The sequence below is a fragment of the Chroicocephalus ridibundus genome, unplaced genomic scaffold (assembly GCF_963924245.1).
Source record: "Chroicocephalus ridibundus unplaced genomic scaffold, bChrRid1.1 SCAFFOLD_372, whole genome shotgun sequence".
In the NCBI taxonomy this organism is placed as follows: domain Eukaryota; kingdom Metazoa; phylum Chordata; class Aves; order Charadriiformes; family Laridae; genus Chroicocephalus; species Chroicocephalus ridibundus.
Window position 1 is genome coordinate 25302 of NW_026961501.1, and position 12502 is coordinate 37803.

Genomic DNA, 12502 nt, shown 5'->3' on the forward strand with positions numbered 1-12502 from the left:
AAATCGCAGCGGGGGTCGGGCCGCGAAATTCCCCCCCCGTCAGCAAAACCGCCGTTTCCGCCCATTTTTTTTTTTTTTTGGCCGCAATTAATTTGCCGTTTCGACGCTGGTTGCTGCGGGAGGCGAGAATTTCGACGACGGAAAAAAAAAACCAAATGGAGAAAAGGGCCGAAACTTTGAAGGAAAAGAGAAATACCCTTCGGTTGGGTTTGGTTGGTTTTTTTTTTCCATGCACTAAATTGATTGAATTGAGGTGGGTTTTTTGTGGTTTTTTTTTAACTAATCGAATTAATTTTTCCTGCAGGCGTCGTCGATAGGCTCCTGTTTTCCAAGACGCTCTGCATGGATGCCGTGCAGAAGTGGGGGCGACAATACGACGTCCACAACCTTTACGGATACTCCATGATCCTCGCGACAAAAGAGTGAGGAATCCTTAAGATTTGTGCCAAAAAAAAAAAAAAAAAAGGGCCGAGTCGAGCCCGTCGCTATTTCGAGAAGCTCCGATTCCATTCCCCAGGCAACCCGCGCCGGGGATCCGTATGGAGCCGGCCTTTCAAAATCGCTTTTTTTATCATTTTTTTTTCTTTCTTTTTTTTTTTTTTAAATTGGAATTGAATTTTGAATGAAAATTCGAAGTCCTGACGTTGGCTTTCGGTAGAGGAAGCCGAAAGGAGAATTTTAGCGGCCGGCCCAGCCCCAAAGGACGCCAGATTTATTCGAATGCGAGGACGGTCGGCCGGCAAAAACGCAGAGAAAGATTCTTTAATATCTACAATATATAATATTTATTATTAATTCTCTCGATAGACGTCTGATTAAACTTAGGGGAGCTTAATCACTATCGTGAAGGAATGGAGGAAGATGAACAGAAACTTGCCTTATACAAATCTACTCGTCTCCGCAGCTGCTTTTTTTTTTTTTCTTTAATTTTTGCCTAATTCCCGCCTTTTTTTTTTTTTTTTTCCTTCTTTTTCCCCCCCCCATCACTTTCAGAGCCATTAAAAGTGTGTTTCCCGGGAAACGCAGCTTCCTTCTTTCGAGGTCGACTTTCGCGGGATCGGGAAAGTACGCGGGGCACTGGCTGGGAGACAACACGGCGTCGTGGGACCAGATGAAATGGGCCATACCCGGAATGCTGGAATTCGGCCTCTTCGGGATCCCTTATGTATGAAAAACAATCACTTCTGGTACCTCTTCCGAAAAAAAAAAAACCAAAAAAACCCCCAAAAAACCCAAAAAAACAAACAAAAAGACCCCAAACCCGCAAGTATCCGTGATACCTGACGGAGCCCGATACGTATACGCCCGCCTGAAATTTTAAAAAAAAAAAAAAAAAAAAAATTATACAAACGAATACGGACTCGTAAATACGTCGATAGGAAGAGGGAAAAAATTCGGCATAAACGCACGAAGGAATTCTGAAAATTAAAATCGGACGTCACGGTTCGATCGTAAGACATAATACGAAATCAATCCCCTACGATCGATTTTTAATCCACCCCCCCCCCCACCCCCCGGATGAATCCCTTTAGGAATCTGCTTTACGCATTTCTTCACCCCAGGAACGACGGACCTGGGTGGGCTTTAGGCCGTTTCCCGCTCTCGCTCACGGAATTCGCGGGTCTTCAGTCACCCGACGGCGAATTTTTTTTAACATTTCCAGCTCCCAACCGCCTCTGCCAACTGCCATTCGTCAGCGATCGACGGCGGGGGGGCTTTTTCAATGCACCAGGAACGCCCCCGCCTTCTTAAAACGCCCCATTTCCTTCGCGGGATTTGAATTCCGGTGACTTTCGGGGCAATTTTGCGCCATTTGCCCCAAACCGGGGGGAGATAAATCTCCGGGAGGAAAGAGACCGATCGGCTTTTAATGGGTTTAATTTTCCGGACTAACCTATAGTTGAGTTATTTTAACTCCCCGTGTGCCGACGGCGGGCTGCGAAATTACAAAATTACCCCCCAAAAAAATCAGGGAAAAAAAAAAAATCTGTATTTATCCGGCTACTTTTGCTGCCAAAAAAAAAAAAAAAAAAAAAAAAATCTCAGAAACTTCCGAAATTCTGGAATCCAGAACCTCAGAAACTTCGGGAATTCATTAAATTTAGGGGCGGAGGAGAGATTTGGGAGACTCCGCGTAGAAACGTGTCAAAAGACGCGCTCGCCCCGTCCCGGAAGAGCGATTTTTGGATGAGTCGGGGCCGGCAGGGGGGGAAAAAAGTAAATCCCTCCGTCGTCGCGTTTATTTTTTGGGCTTTATAACCCAACTCCGTCGTCGGCTTTGTTGTTTTTCGGGGGTAGCGATTGGGTGGGGAGCCAAGGCGCCTTCTGGTTTTCTTTCAAGATCGGGGCGGACATTTGCGGCTTCTTCGAAGACACCACGGAGGAGCTTTGCAGACGCTGGATGCAAGTGGGAGCGTTTTACCCCTTTTCCAGGAATCACAACACCGAAAAATGCACAGTGAGTGGCCTAAACCGCCAAAAAAAAAAACCCCCAAACCCCCTCTTTTTTTGCGGCACGCGCTTCTATTCCGATCATTAAATTGAATTCCGATAGCGAGATTGTGTCGCCGAGCGCTAAATTGCCGACGGGGTAGAACTCGGCTCAGGCTTTGGGAAATCCTCGGAAAGGTTCGGCTCCGTAGGGGTTAACGATGCTTTTTGGCGTCGGTTTTTTTTTTTTTTTTTTTCCCGAAATCGTCACCCGACGTCAAATCGGGTCCCCGTCGGGGCTGTCTACGACGAGGAGTGAGGCCGTCGCCGCCATCGACCACCCTGATTTCGGGCCGCGCCCGCCCGAATTCTCTCCGCCACCGCCACGATAATTAATAATAATAATGAGAAATTATTTCTTTTCAGCCCCAGGACCCGGCCTTCTTCGGCGCCGATTCGGTTTTGGTGAAATCCTCGAAGCACTACTTGACCATCCGCTACACGCTGCTGCCCTACCTCTACACCCTCTTCTACAGAGCTCACACCCGAGGGGACACGGTGACGCGGCCGGTTCTCCACGAGTGCGTTGAGCTCCGGAAGGAGAACGGGATTCCTTGAAAAGGCTCTTGGGAACGGATTTGGGGGAAAAAAACCAAAAAAACCCAAAAAACCAGCCGCCATTCGCGAAGGGCGCGGCCCGTCAGCCGGCTCCGCTTCACCCGACACCTTCACCCACCACCCGACGCCCTTCAACCCAACGGGGGAACGGGGAGGGGCGGGGGGTCGTTAAAACCCACCCGTCATCACAGTCCGTTACGGAAACGTCGTCGGCTGACGTAGATTTTAAAATTTGGGTTTTCTCACCTTTATTTTCTTGAAATTCACGAACGTTAAGACCAGATCCCCCCCCTCAGAAACACTTACGCATACGCGTCATCGACACTTAGCCCTGGATTTTTCTTTCTTAGCCTTTTTTTGGCCGCCGCCGCTCTTCGGTCGTCAAGCGCGACCTCGAAACGTCGGGATTGCTCCGGGTAACACCAATTAGCGCCTTATTAATTGGTTGTTGACGCCGTCGCGTGCTTCTTTTGTTTAGGTTTTATTCCGACGAAGCGACGTGGAGCGTGGATAGACAGTTCCTGTGGGGTCCCGGGCTCCTCATCACCCCCGTGCTCGAGCCGGTAGGTGGCGTTTTCTCCATCCCTTGGGCGTGAATTACAGAAAAAAGAAAAAAAGGAAAAAAAAAAAAAGGGGGGAAAAAAAAAAATAGAGGGTCTTTTTTCCCCGGTTGACTGAAGAAATCGGTCTTAATCCTATTTTAAGCCTATTTTAGCCCGAATTGTCTTGGCGAGAACTGGGAAGAGCCTTCTCAAGGAGCCCCTCGTTCGTGAGCTTTAATTAGCTCCGGTGGAAACGCGCGTCTTAAGAGAAACTTTGATTACACCCTTCTTCCGTGCGTAATCAAGTACCGCTGTCTCCAATTTGACCGTCTCCTTAAATTCCTGTTTTTCTACATTGAATTTTCCCCTTAAACTCCATTTTCCCTTGAAAATTCCATTTTTAATGTATTAATTTTGTGTTCTGAACTCCATTTTCCCTTGAAATTTCCATTTTTACCATATTAATTTCATGCTCTGAACTCCATTTTCTGTTTAAATTTCCATTTTTACCATATTTGTTTCATGCTTTAAACTCTGTTTTCCCTTTAAATTGCCATTTTTACTGTATTAATTTCGTGTTCTGAACTCCATTTTCCCTTGAAATTTCCATTTTTAATGTATTGATTTCATGCTTTAAACTCCGTTTTCCACTGAAATTTCCATTTTGACCGTATTAATTTCATGCTCTGAACTCCATTTTCCCTTGAAATTTACATTTTTACCATATTTATTTCATGCTTTAAACTCCATTTTCCCTTGAAATTTCCATTTTTACCACATTAATTTCGTGCTTTAAACTCCATTTTCCCTTGAAATTTCCATTTTTACTGCATTAATTTCCTGCTCTGAACTCCATTTTCCCTTGAAATTTCCATTTTTACCGTATTAATTTCGTGTTCATTCTGAACTCCATTTTCCCTTTAAATTTCCATTTTTACCATATTTATTTCATGCTTTAAACTCCGTTTTCCCTTGAAATTTCCATTTTTACCACATTAATTTCATGTTCTGAACTCCATTTTCCCTTGAAATTTCCATTTTTAATGTATTAATTTCATGCTTTAAACTCCATTTTCCCTTAAAATTTCCATTTTTACCACATTAATTTCGTGCTTTAAACTCCATTTTCCCTTGAAATTTCCATTTTTACTGCATTAATTTAATGTTCTGAACTCCATTTTCCCTTGAAATTTCCATTTTTAATGTATTCATTTCGTGCTCTGAACTCCATGTTCCTTCAGTTTTCCCCGGCCTTTGGGAACCCGCTTTTCGGGGTGCAAAACCCTCCTTCGCGTCCCCGCCGCGTTTTCACGGAGTCACCGTTTTGCTTCCCCCGCTCGCTTTCCCTCTCCCCGCCCTCCAGCCCGGCCAAAAAATTTCAAAAAAAAAAAAAAAAAATACAGATTGCTGCTTCTCCTGCCGCAAAGTCTGGCGGAATTCCGAAGGCGCCCGGATTCTTGCCCCCGCACCCGCTCCTCGGGGGAATAAAGCTTTTGTCACACGTCGGAAAGAGCGGGAACGTGCGGAAAGGGGAAAAATCCGGACGATTTAAGGCTGCTGGCGAAGGGCCTCTGAGGGGGAGCGTCTGCAGCGGGGTCGTTTCGGGTTGCAAACGCTGCGTTTCTGGCTTTGCCGAAATTAAACCGAGATCGTTAAGTTCCCCCTTTTTTTTTTTTTTTGGGGGGGGGAGGGAGGGGCATCGCCGTAGAAAACCGGGCAAGAAAAACCCCAAATTGAAGGGAAAGACCAACGGAAGGGAAAGGTCAACGGAAGGGAAAGACCAACGGAAGGGAAAGACCAACGGAGGGGAAAGATCGTTGTCGGCTTTATTGGGGTTTTGGGAAATTTTGGCTTATTTTCGTTGCGTTTTCGTCCAGTCGAGGCGGGGGGGGGCGACGGGGCGGCTGGGTGGGCGCCTGGCGGCTCCCCCAAGGTCAACCCAACCCCGTCGGTCGGGAAGGTCCGAATGTCTCCGTTCCTTTTCCAGGGGGTGGACGTCATCCGCGCGTACATCCCCGATGCCGTCTGGTACGATTACGATTCGGTACGTCGGGAGGATGACTGGGGGGCGGGGGCGGGGGGCGGGAGGGGAAACCGGGTCGTTTCGGTCGACGATTATTTTGGCGGGACCCCGATTTTCCGAACGCCCGAGTCGGGAAGGTGGCGCGGCCGCGGGTTGCGCTCGGGGTTGAAGAGGGAAAGGATGAACGAAGCGAAGGGCGCCCGCGCGTATAAAAATATATATATATATACACGCATATAAAAAAAAAGAGTAATAATCACTAATATTTGCTATTATTTATATTAGCGTAATGACTAATAACGCGCGGAGGCGTTTGCCGGCAAATCGTCCCGGTTTCCCGTCTGGGAATTAAATTTCCCGCTGGCGGAAAACGGCCCGCGGTCGGCTTCGGGCGCCCCGGCGGGACTTGGCCGGGTTTAAATAGATAAATTTAAAGAAAGAAAGAGCCCGAGGTAATAAGTTGAAATTAAAAGACGGCGAGTTGCCGCTTTAGGTCGTGTCGCCTTCCCGTCTGCGGCCGTGTGAGTGGTGCGGGAACGGGCCGAAAGCTTTGGCTGAAGGGAGGAATTAATTAAGGAAAAGAAAAGAGGACGAGTTAAGGAGCATCGAGGTAAAATTCAGGATTTTGAGCTCCGCGTTTTGCCCTTTTCCCCTTAATTAGGGCGCGAGAATCTGGTGGAGGAGACAGTGGGCGGAGCTCTACCTTCCCGCCGACAAGATGGGCCTCCACCTCCGAGGGGGCCACGTCGTCCCCTTCCAGCGACCCGCCACCACCACCCCCGCCAGGTACAGCTCCGCCCCGAGCCGCTCACCCAGGGAGACGGGGGGGGGAGGGGGGCGAAAAAGAATTTAAAAAAATAAAAGTAAGTAAGTAAGTAAATAAATAAATAAGTAATAGAAAATAAATTAAAAAATTAAAAAATTTTTTAAAAAATTAAAAATTAAAGAATTAAAAAAATTAAAATAAAAATAAAAAACCTAAAAATAAAAATAAAAAATAAAATTAAAAATTAATAAAATAAAAATGAAAAAGAAAAAAGAAAAAATAAAATTAAAAAATAAAAATAAAACATAAAACTAAAAAAATAAATAAAAAAAATTTTAAAAATGGAAAGAAATTTAAAAAATAATAAATAAAATAAAAATAAAAAAGTAAAAAATAAAAACTAAAATTAAAAAATAAAAATAAAACATAAAACTAAAAATAAAAAAATAAAAAAATAAAAAAATTAAATTTTTTTTTAAAATGGAAAAAATATTAAAAATAAAATTAAAAAATAAATAAAAATAAAAAATTAAAAATAAAAAAATAAAAAAATAAAAATAAAATTGAAAAATAAAAATAAAACGTAAAACTAAAAAAATGAAAAAATAAAAATTTTTAAAAATGGAAAAAATAAATAAAAATCAAAAACAAAAACCCAAAAACTTTAAAACTTTAAAATAAAAAAATTTAAAAGATGAAAAATTTTAAAAATAAAATAAAAATAAAATAAAAAATTTTAAAAAAATTTAAAAAACTTAAAAAAATTTAAAAAATTTAAACAAATTAAAAAAACCAAACACGTTGTTGATTCTTATTGTTGCCGCCGGTATGGTCACCGTCGTCATTCCCGTTATCAATTTATTATTTTTTTTTAATGAGCGTCATGAACAGTCTTAGGGCGTTCGGTCGCGACGTCCCAGGGTCGGTGGGCGCAAGTTTAGGAGTTTTTAGGGCATTTGGTGGGTTTCGGTCCATTGTCGCGCCCGGGGGTACCTTGGCTTTGGCGCTTTTGGGATAATTTAACGATTTTAGTCCCTTTTAGTCGATTTGGTCGCGCGTCTTCAGTCGTTTTGGGTAGATTTCGTCCTTTGGAGTAGGCGGCAGCACACACGAGGAGGTTCTTTTAGTGATTTTTTTTAATACAATACTCCTATTTTAGTAATTTTTAGTATATTCAGCAGAGTAGCGTATTCAGGGCTTTTTTTTTTTAGTCCATTTAGTAAATTTTAGTAGATTGTCGTACGCAAGAGCAGGCTGTTTCGGTAATTTTTACTAAGTTCCGAATTATACTTATTTTCTAGTAATTTTTAGTGTATTTAGTCATTTTAGTGTCTTATAGCGTATAACAGTAGGTGGTTTTCGGAGTTTTTAATAATATAATAATGATCAATAACGCTTCGGTCATTTTAGTAAATTTTAAGTATTTCATTGTAACGCTCTTTCGGTAATTTTTCGTGTATTTTGTAATTTTTAGCATGTTCGCGTACGTAACGCCGCACTATTTGAGTAGGTTTTTTAATACCGTAATAATTATTATTATTAATAGCATTTTAGCGTTTTCAGTATTTTTAGTCCGCTCGCGGATTTAGTAAATTTTAGGATATTTGGTAGTTTTTAGCAAAATATAATATATACGAGCACGTCGCTTCAGGAGTTTTTCAATAATTCAATAACGATCGTTAATCACATTTTAGGAATTTTGTCATATTTAGCAATTTGGGTGTGTTCGAGAATCCAGGAGGACGCTCTTGGCGCAATTTAAAAAAAAATTAAGCAGCGTCATTAACATTTTAATAATTTTTCGGTATATTTCCTATTTTTTTGAGTATATCGGGTCATGTGGGGTATGTTATAGCGGAGAATAGTGTGTCGTTTTAGTAGTTTTTAATAACTTAATAATTATAATTAATCGCCTTTGAGTCATTTTTAGTCTAGTCAGTCTTTTTTAGCGTATTATAGTATACGGTTTTAGTGATTTTTAATGATTTAATAATAAAGATTAGTCATATTTTAGTAAATTTTCGCATATTTAGTCCTTTTTTGTATATTGCCGTGTATCGTTTTAGTGATTTTTAATAGGGTAATAATTATAATTAACCACAAGGGAGCCATTTTTAGCCTATTTGGTACTTTTTCGCGCATTATGGACTATCAGCGCGGGTCGGTTTAGTAACTTTTAACAAGTTGACAATTGTATTTAAGCGCCACTTAACAGCTTTTAGCATATTTAGTATTTTTCAGTATTTTCAGAATTATTTTTCAGAATTATTTTTCAGTATTTTCAGTATTATTTTTCAGTATTTTCGGTATTATTTTTCAGAATTATTTTTCAGTATTTTACAGTGGTATTCAGTGGTATCTTTTGGTATTTTTTCGGTATTTTTTCGGTATTTTTTCAGTATTTTCAGAATTACTTTTCAGTATTTTCAGAATTATTTTTCAGAATTATTTTTCAGAATTATTTTTCAGAATTATTTTTCAGTATTATTTTTCAGTATTATTTTTCAGTATTTTTCAGTATTTTTCAGTATTTTTCAGTATTTTTCAGTGGTATTCAGTGGTGTCTTTCGGTATTTTTTTCGGTATTTTTTTTGGTATTTTTTTCGGTATTTTTTTGGTATTTTTTTGGTATTTTCAGAATTATTTTTCACTATTATTTTTCAGTATTTTTCAGTATTATCTTTCAGTATTTTTCAGTATTTTTCAGTATTTTACAGTGGTATTCAGTGGGGGTTTTTTGGTATTTTTTTGGTATTTTTTTGGTATTTTTTTGGTATTTTTTTGGTATTTTTCGGTATTTTTTTCAGGTTTTTTTCGGTATTTTTTTCGGTATTTTCAGAATTACTTTTCAGTATTTTCAGAATTATTTTTCAGAATTATTTTTCAGAATTATTTTTCACTATTATTTTTCGGTATTTTTCGGTATTTTTCGGTATTTTTCAGCGTATTTAGTAAGTTTTAGTAGACTGTCCTGTATTATTTTCATCGTTCTAATAATTTCACAGGAATTCATCATTCCTATTTTGAATGATTGCGTTGAACTGAATTGAATTTGACCAATTCCTGTTTTGACAATAATCCGTAATTTCAGAACAATTCCTGTTGGAATAAGAGTTCCCGTTTTGAGACTAATTCACATTTTCCTAATTTCCAGCCCGGCGAGTCTCGCACTTTTAGCAAATTTCCGCGTGTTCCGTAATTTGGAGCAGGTCGCGGCCAATCGCGTTTTCGTCGGGGGTTTTTTTTTTGGTTTTTTGTTGTCTTTAGTGAGATTCGACATTTGCCCTTTGAAAAGGGGGAACCAACCTCGGGGGCCACAACAAAAACGTAAAAAAAAAAAAAAAAAGGTATTTAAAAGAGAGGGGGAGTTTGGGGTGGTTTTTTTTGGGGGGGGGGTTGGGTTTGTTTTTGGTTTTTTTTTTTTTTTTTTAAATCCCGCAGAACGTTTGAATTCCCTTAACGTTTTTTTTTGTTTTGGTTTTTTTTTCCGCATTTCCTTCTGGGGGGGGGCGGGGACTCGCCGCGAGCCCCGAACGGTCGAAGCCACCGAGAGATTTTTTTTGGGTTTTTTTTTTTCTTTTTATTATCCGTCCAAAATTGGGGTTGGTTTTTTTTGGTTTATTTGGGTTTTTTGTTTTGTTTTTTTGTCTTTTTCGGCAGCCGTAAGAATCCCCTGGGGCTCATCGTGGCGCTGGACGACAACAACGAAGCCCTTGGGGAGCTCTTCTGGGACGACGGAGAATCCACAGGTGAGTCGAGCGATTACCCATAATCCCGCCCAAAATATATATTTTTTTTTTTTTTTCTTTTTTTGGAGTCGCCAAAGCGACTTTCAGGAGAGGAAGATTAAAAATTGGGGGGGGGGGGGGGGGAAAGAATAAAATTTAAAAATCCCTTTTACACGTCCGACATGAAATATTTCAAATTTTTAAAAAAAATCCTAAAAAAAAAAAATTAAAAAAATCTCTAAATACGTCACAAGCCCCGACCGCTTCTCTTAATTTTATTTTTTTCGGAAATTCCTTCATTAATTTTTTGGGGGCTTTTTTTCTTTTGTTGTTGTTGTCGACATTTATTTTTGAAGCTTTCTGAATTTTTTTATTTTTTTTTTGCTCCTCGTGCGGATTTTCGGATTTTTTTTTTTTTTTTTTTCCTTCTTGTTGGGATCTCCCAGGACGTAAAAAATTCCGCCCGCCTTTAACCCGAACCCTCACGATTGACGTATTTTCTTTGATCTATTGATAGATATTGATATGGCGAAATATTTCGTCGGTTTTAATAATTTAATAGCTGTAATTAATCATGTTTTAGTGATTTTTTTAGTATTTTTAGTAATTTTTAGTATATTATTTCAGCCATTTTTAATAATGTGATAATGGTTAATAATATTTTAGTAATTTTCCGTATATTTAGTATGGGAGTAAATTTAGTAATTTTTAGTCTCTTCTAGATCGAATAGTAGATTATTTTAGTAATTGTAAAGAATTTAATAGTGATTAATAATATTTTAGTAATTTTTAGTATATTTAGTAATCTTTAGCATATTTAGTAATTTTGGTATATTATAGTACATTATGGCGTATCGTTTTAATAATCTCTACTAGTTTAATAATTATAATTAATCGCACTTTAGTAATTTTTAGCACATTTAGTAGGTTTCAATAACGGAGTAATTATAATTCATCAAGTTTTGGCAAGTTTTAGTACATTTAGGAATTTTTAACAATTGCATAATCATAATTAACCGTACTTTAGTCCGTTCAAGTTTTGTTTAATTTAATAGATTATTTTCTTTTTAAATAAATTTCATTACGTTTTATTTATTAAATTTAAACTTAATAAATTAAATTTAAATAAATTTCAATTTAAATAATAAATTTAAATAAATAAATTTTAAAATAAACACATTTATTTACTTATTTAAATATATTTATTTATTTATTTAAAAATAAATAAATAAAATAAATAAATTTAAATTTAAATCATTAAATTTAAAATCATTAAATTTAAATCATTAAATTTAAATTCAATAAATCGGAGTCTATGAAAGGGAGTTTCCGCGGGCGTGAGAACACGCCGAGCCCGCGGTTCCCGCCCCCTCCACCCCCACCCCCACAAAAAAGAAAAAAAAAAATAAAAAAAATAAAAAATTTAGAAATTCCATCCGAGACGAAAAACTCCTGCGGATCCCGAAAGGCTCGGAACGACTTCGATTCCTCGGGAGCAAATCCGCAGGAACGTTGGAATTGAGGAACCTGAACCCCCGCCAAATTCGGGCCAAATTCCCGCCGCCACCTCTTGGGACGGGCTCGATTCGGCCCCGCTCCCGAGTGGGGTTTTTTTTTTTGTTTGTTTTTTGTTTTTTTTTTTTCCCCCCGTCGAACAATTTACGTCCTTTTGGCGAAGAAGAGTTTGGCATTCCCCCAAGGGCGCCGTGACTCAACCCGCGTGGAAGGAAAAAAAAAAAAAAAACAAACCCAAAAAACTTGACTTTTAGGCTAAATTCATTTTTAAGGAAAAAGTTCCGCGTCGCACTAAGGGCACGACTCAACCCCAGTGAGAAAAGACTTGAATTTTAGGCTAAATTCCATTTGTTTTTTTTTAATGGTGAAAACTACAGGCGCGGCGAAGACGAGCGCAACGGAAACCCCTCGCCAACCAACCAAAAAAAATTTAAAAAAAAAAAAAACAAAACAATGTCTTCTGAAATGATTCATTTTTGGGGGGGAAGACATTTTCGAAAACGCTCAAGCCTGCCTGAAAGGCAGATTATTTTGTATTTTTCTTACTATGGCGCTACTAAATTTATGACACCGCGACGGCCGTCGCCCTTATTTGACGGAATTTCCTGCTTTCTTCGCCACCCGACGTAAAATTTCGAGAAAAGGGCCTTGTTTTACGGCAAATCCCGGTTACCGCCTTCTCAAATCGATATTCTGATATCCCCGTAAAGCCACAGGAAACTTCCGGGGGTTTTTCCAGGAAAAAAAAAAAAAAAAAAAAAGCGGGGAAAAATATCGGAGCTTGGTCGAGTAATAAAACGTAGGTTGGAAACTCGAAGTTCCTTAACCCTAGAGAGTCCGATTGCTAAAATGCCTCAAAATTATACGCCAAAATGGCCCA

General features: G+C 39.2%; 1 protein-coding gene across 1 annotated transcript in view; it reads left to right on the forward strand.

The window, feature by feature from the left end:
• LOC134509454 (maltase-glucoamylase-like) overlaps positions 1 to 12502 on the forward strand; it is a 58587-nt gene that overhangs the window by 18863 nt on the left and 27222 nt on the right. Inside the window, exons 14-21 of the mRNA XM_063321993.1 lie at positions 305 to 422; positions 994 to 1165; positions 2342 to 2458; positions 2857 to 3011; positions 3527 to 3611; positions 5578 to 5634; positions 6275 to 6399; positions 10040 to 10128. Coding sequence (XP_063178063.1) covers positions 305 to 422; positions 994 to 1165; positions 2342 to 2458; positions 2857 to 3011; positions 3527 to 3611; positions 5578 to 5634; positions 6275 to 6399; positions 10040 to 10128 — 918 coding nt within the window. The remainder of the gene's footprint in view (positions 1 to 304; positions 423 to 993; positions 1166 to 2341; positions 2459 to 2856; positions 3012 to 3526; positions 3612 to 5577; positions 5635 to 6274; positions 6400 to 10039; positions 10129 to 12502) is intronic.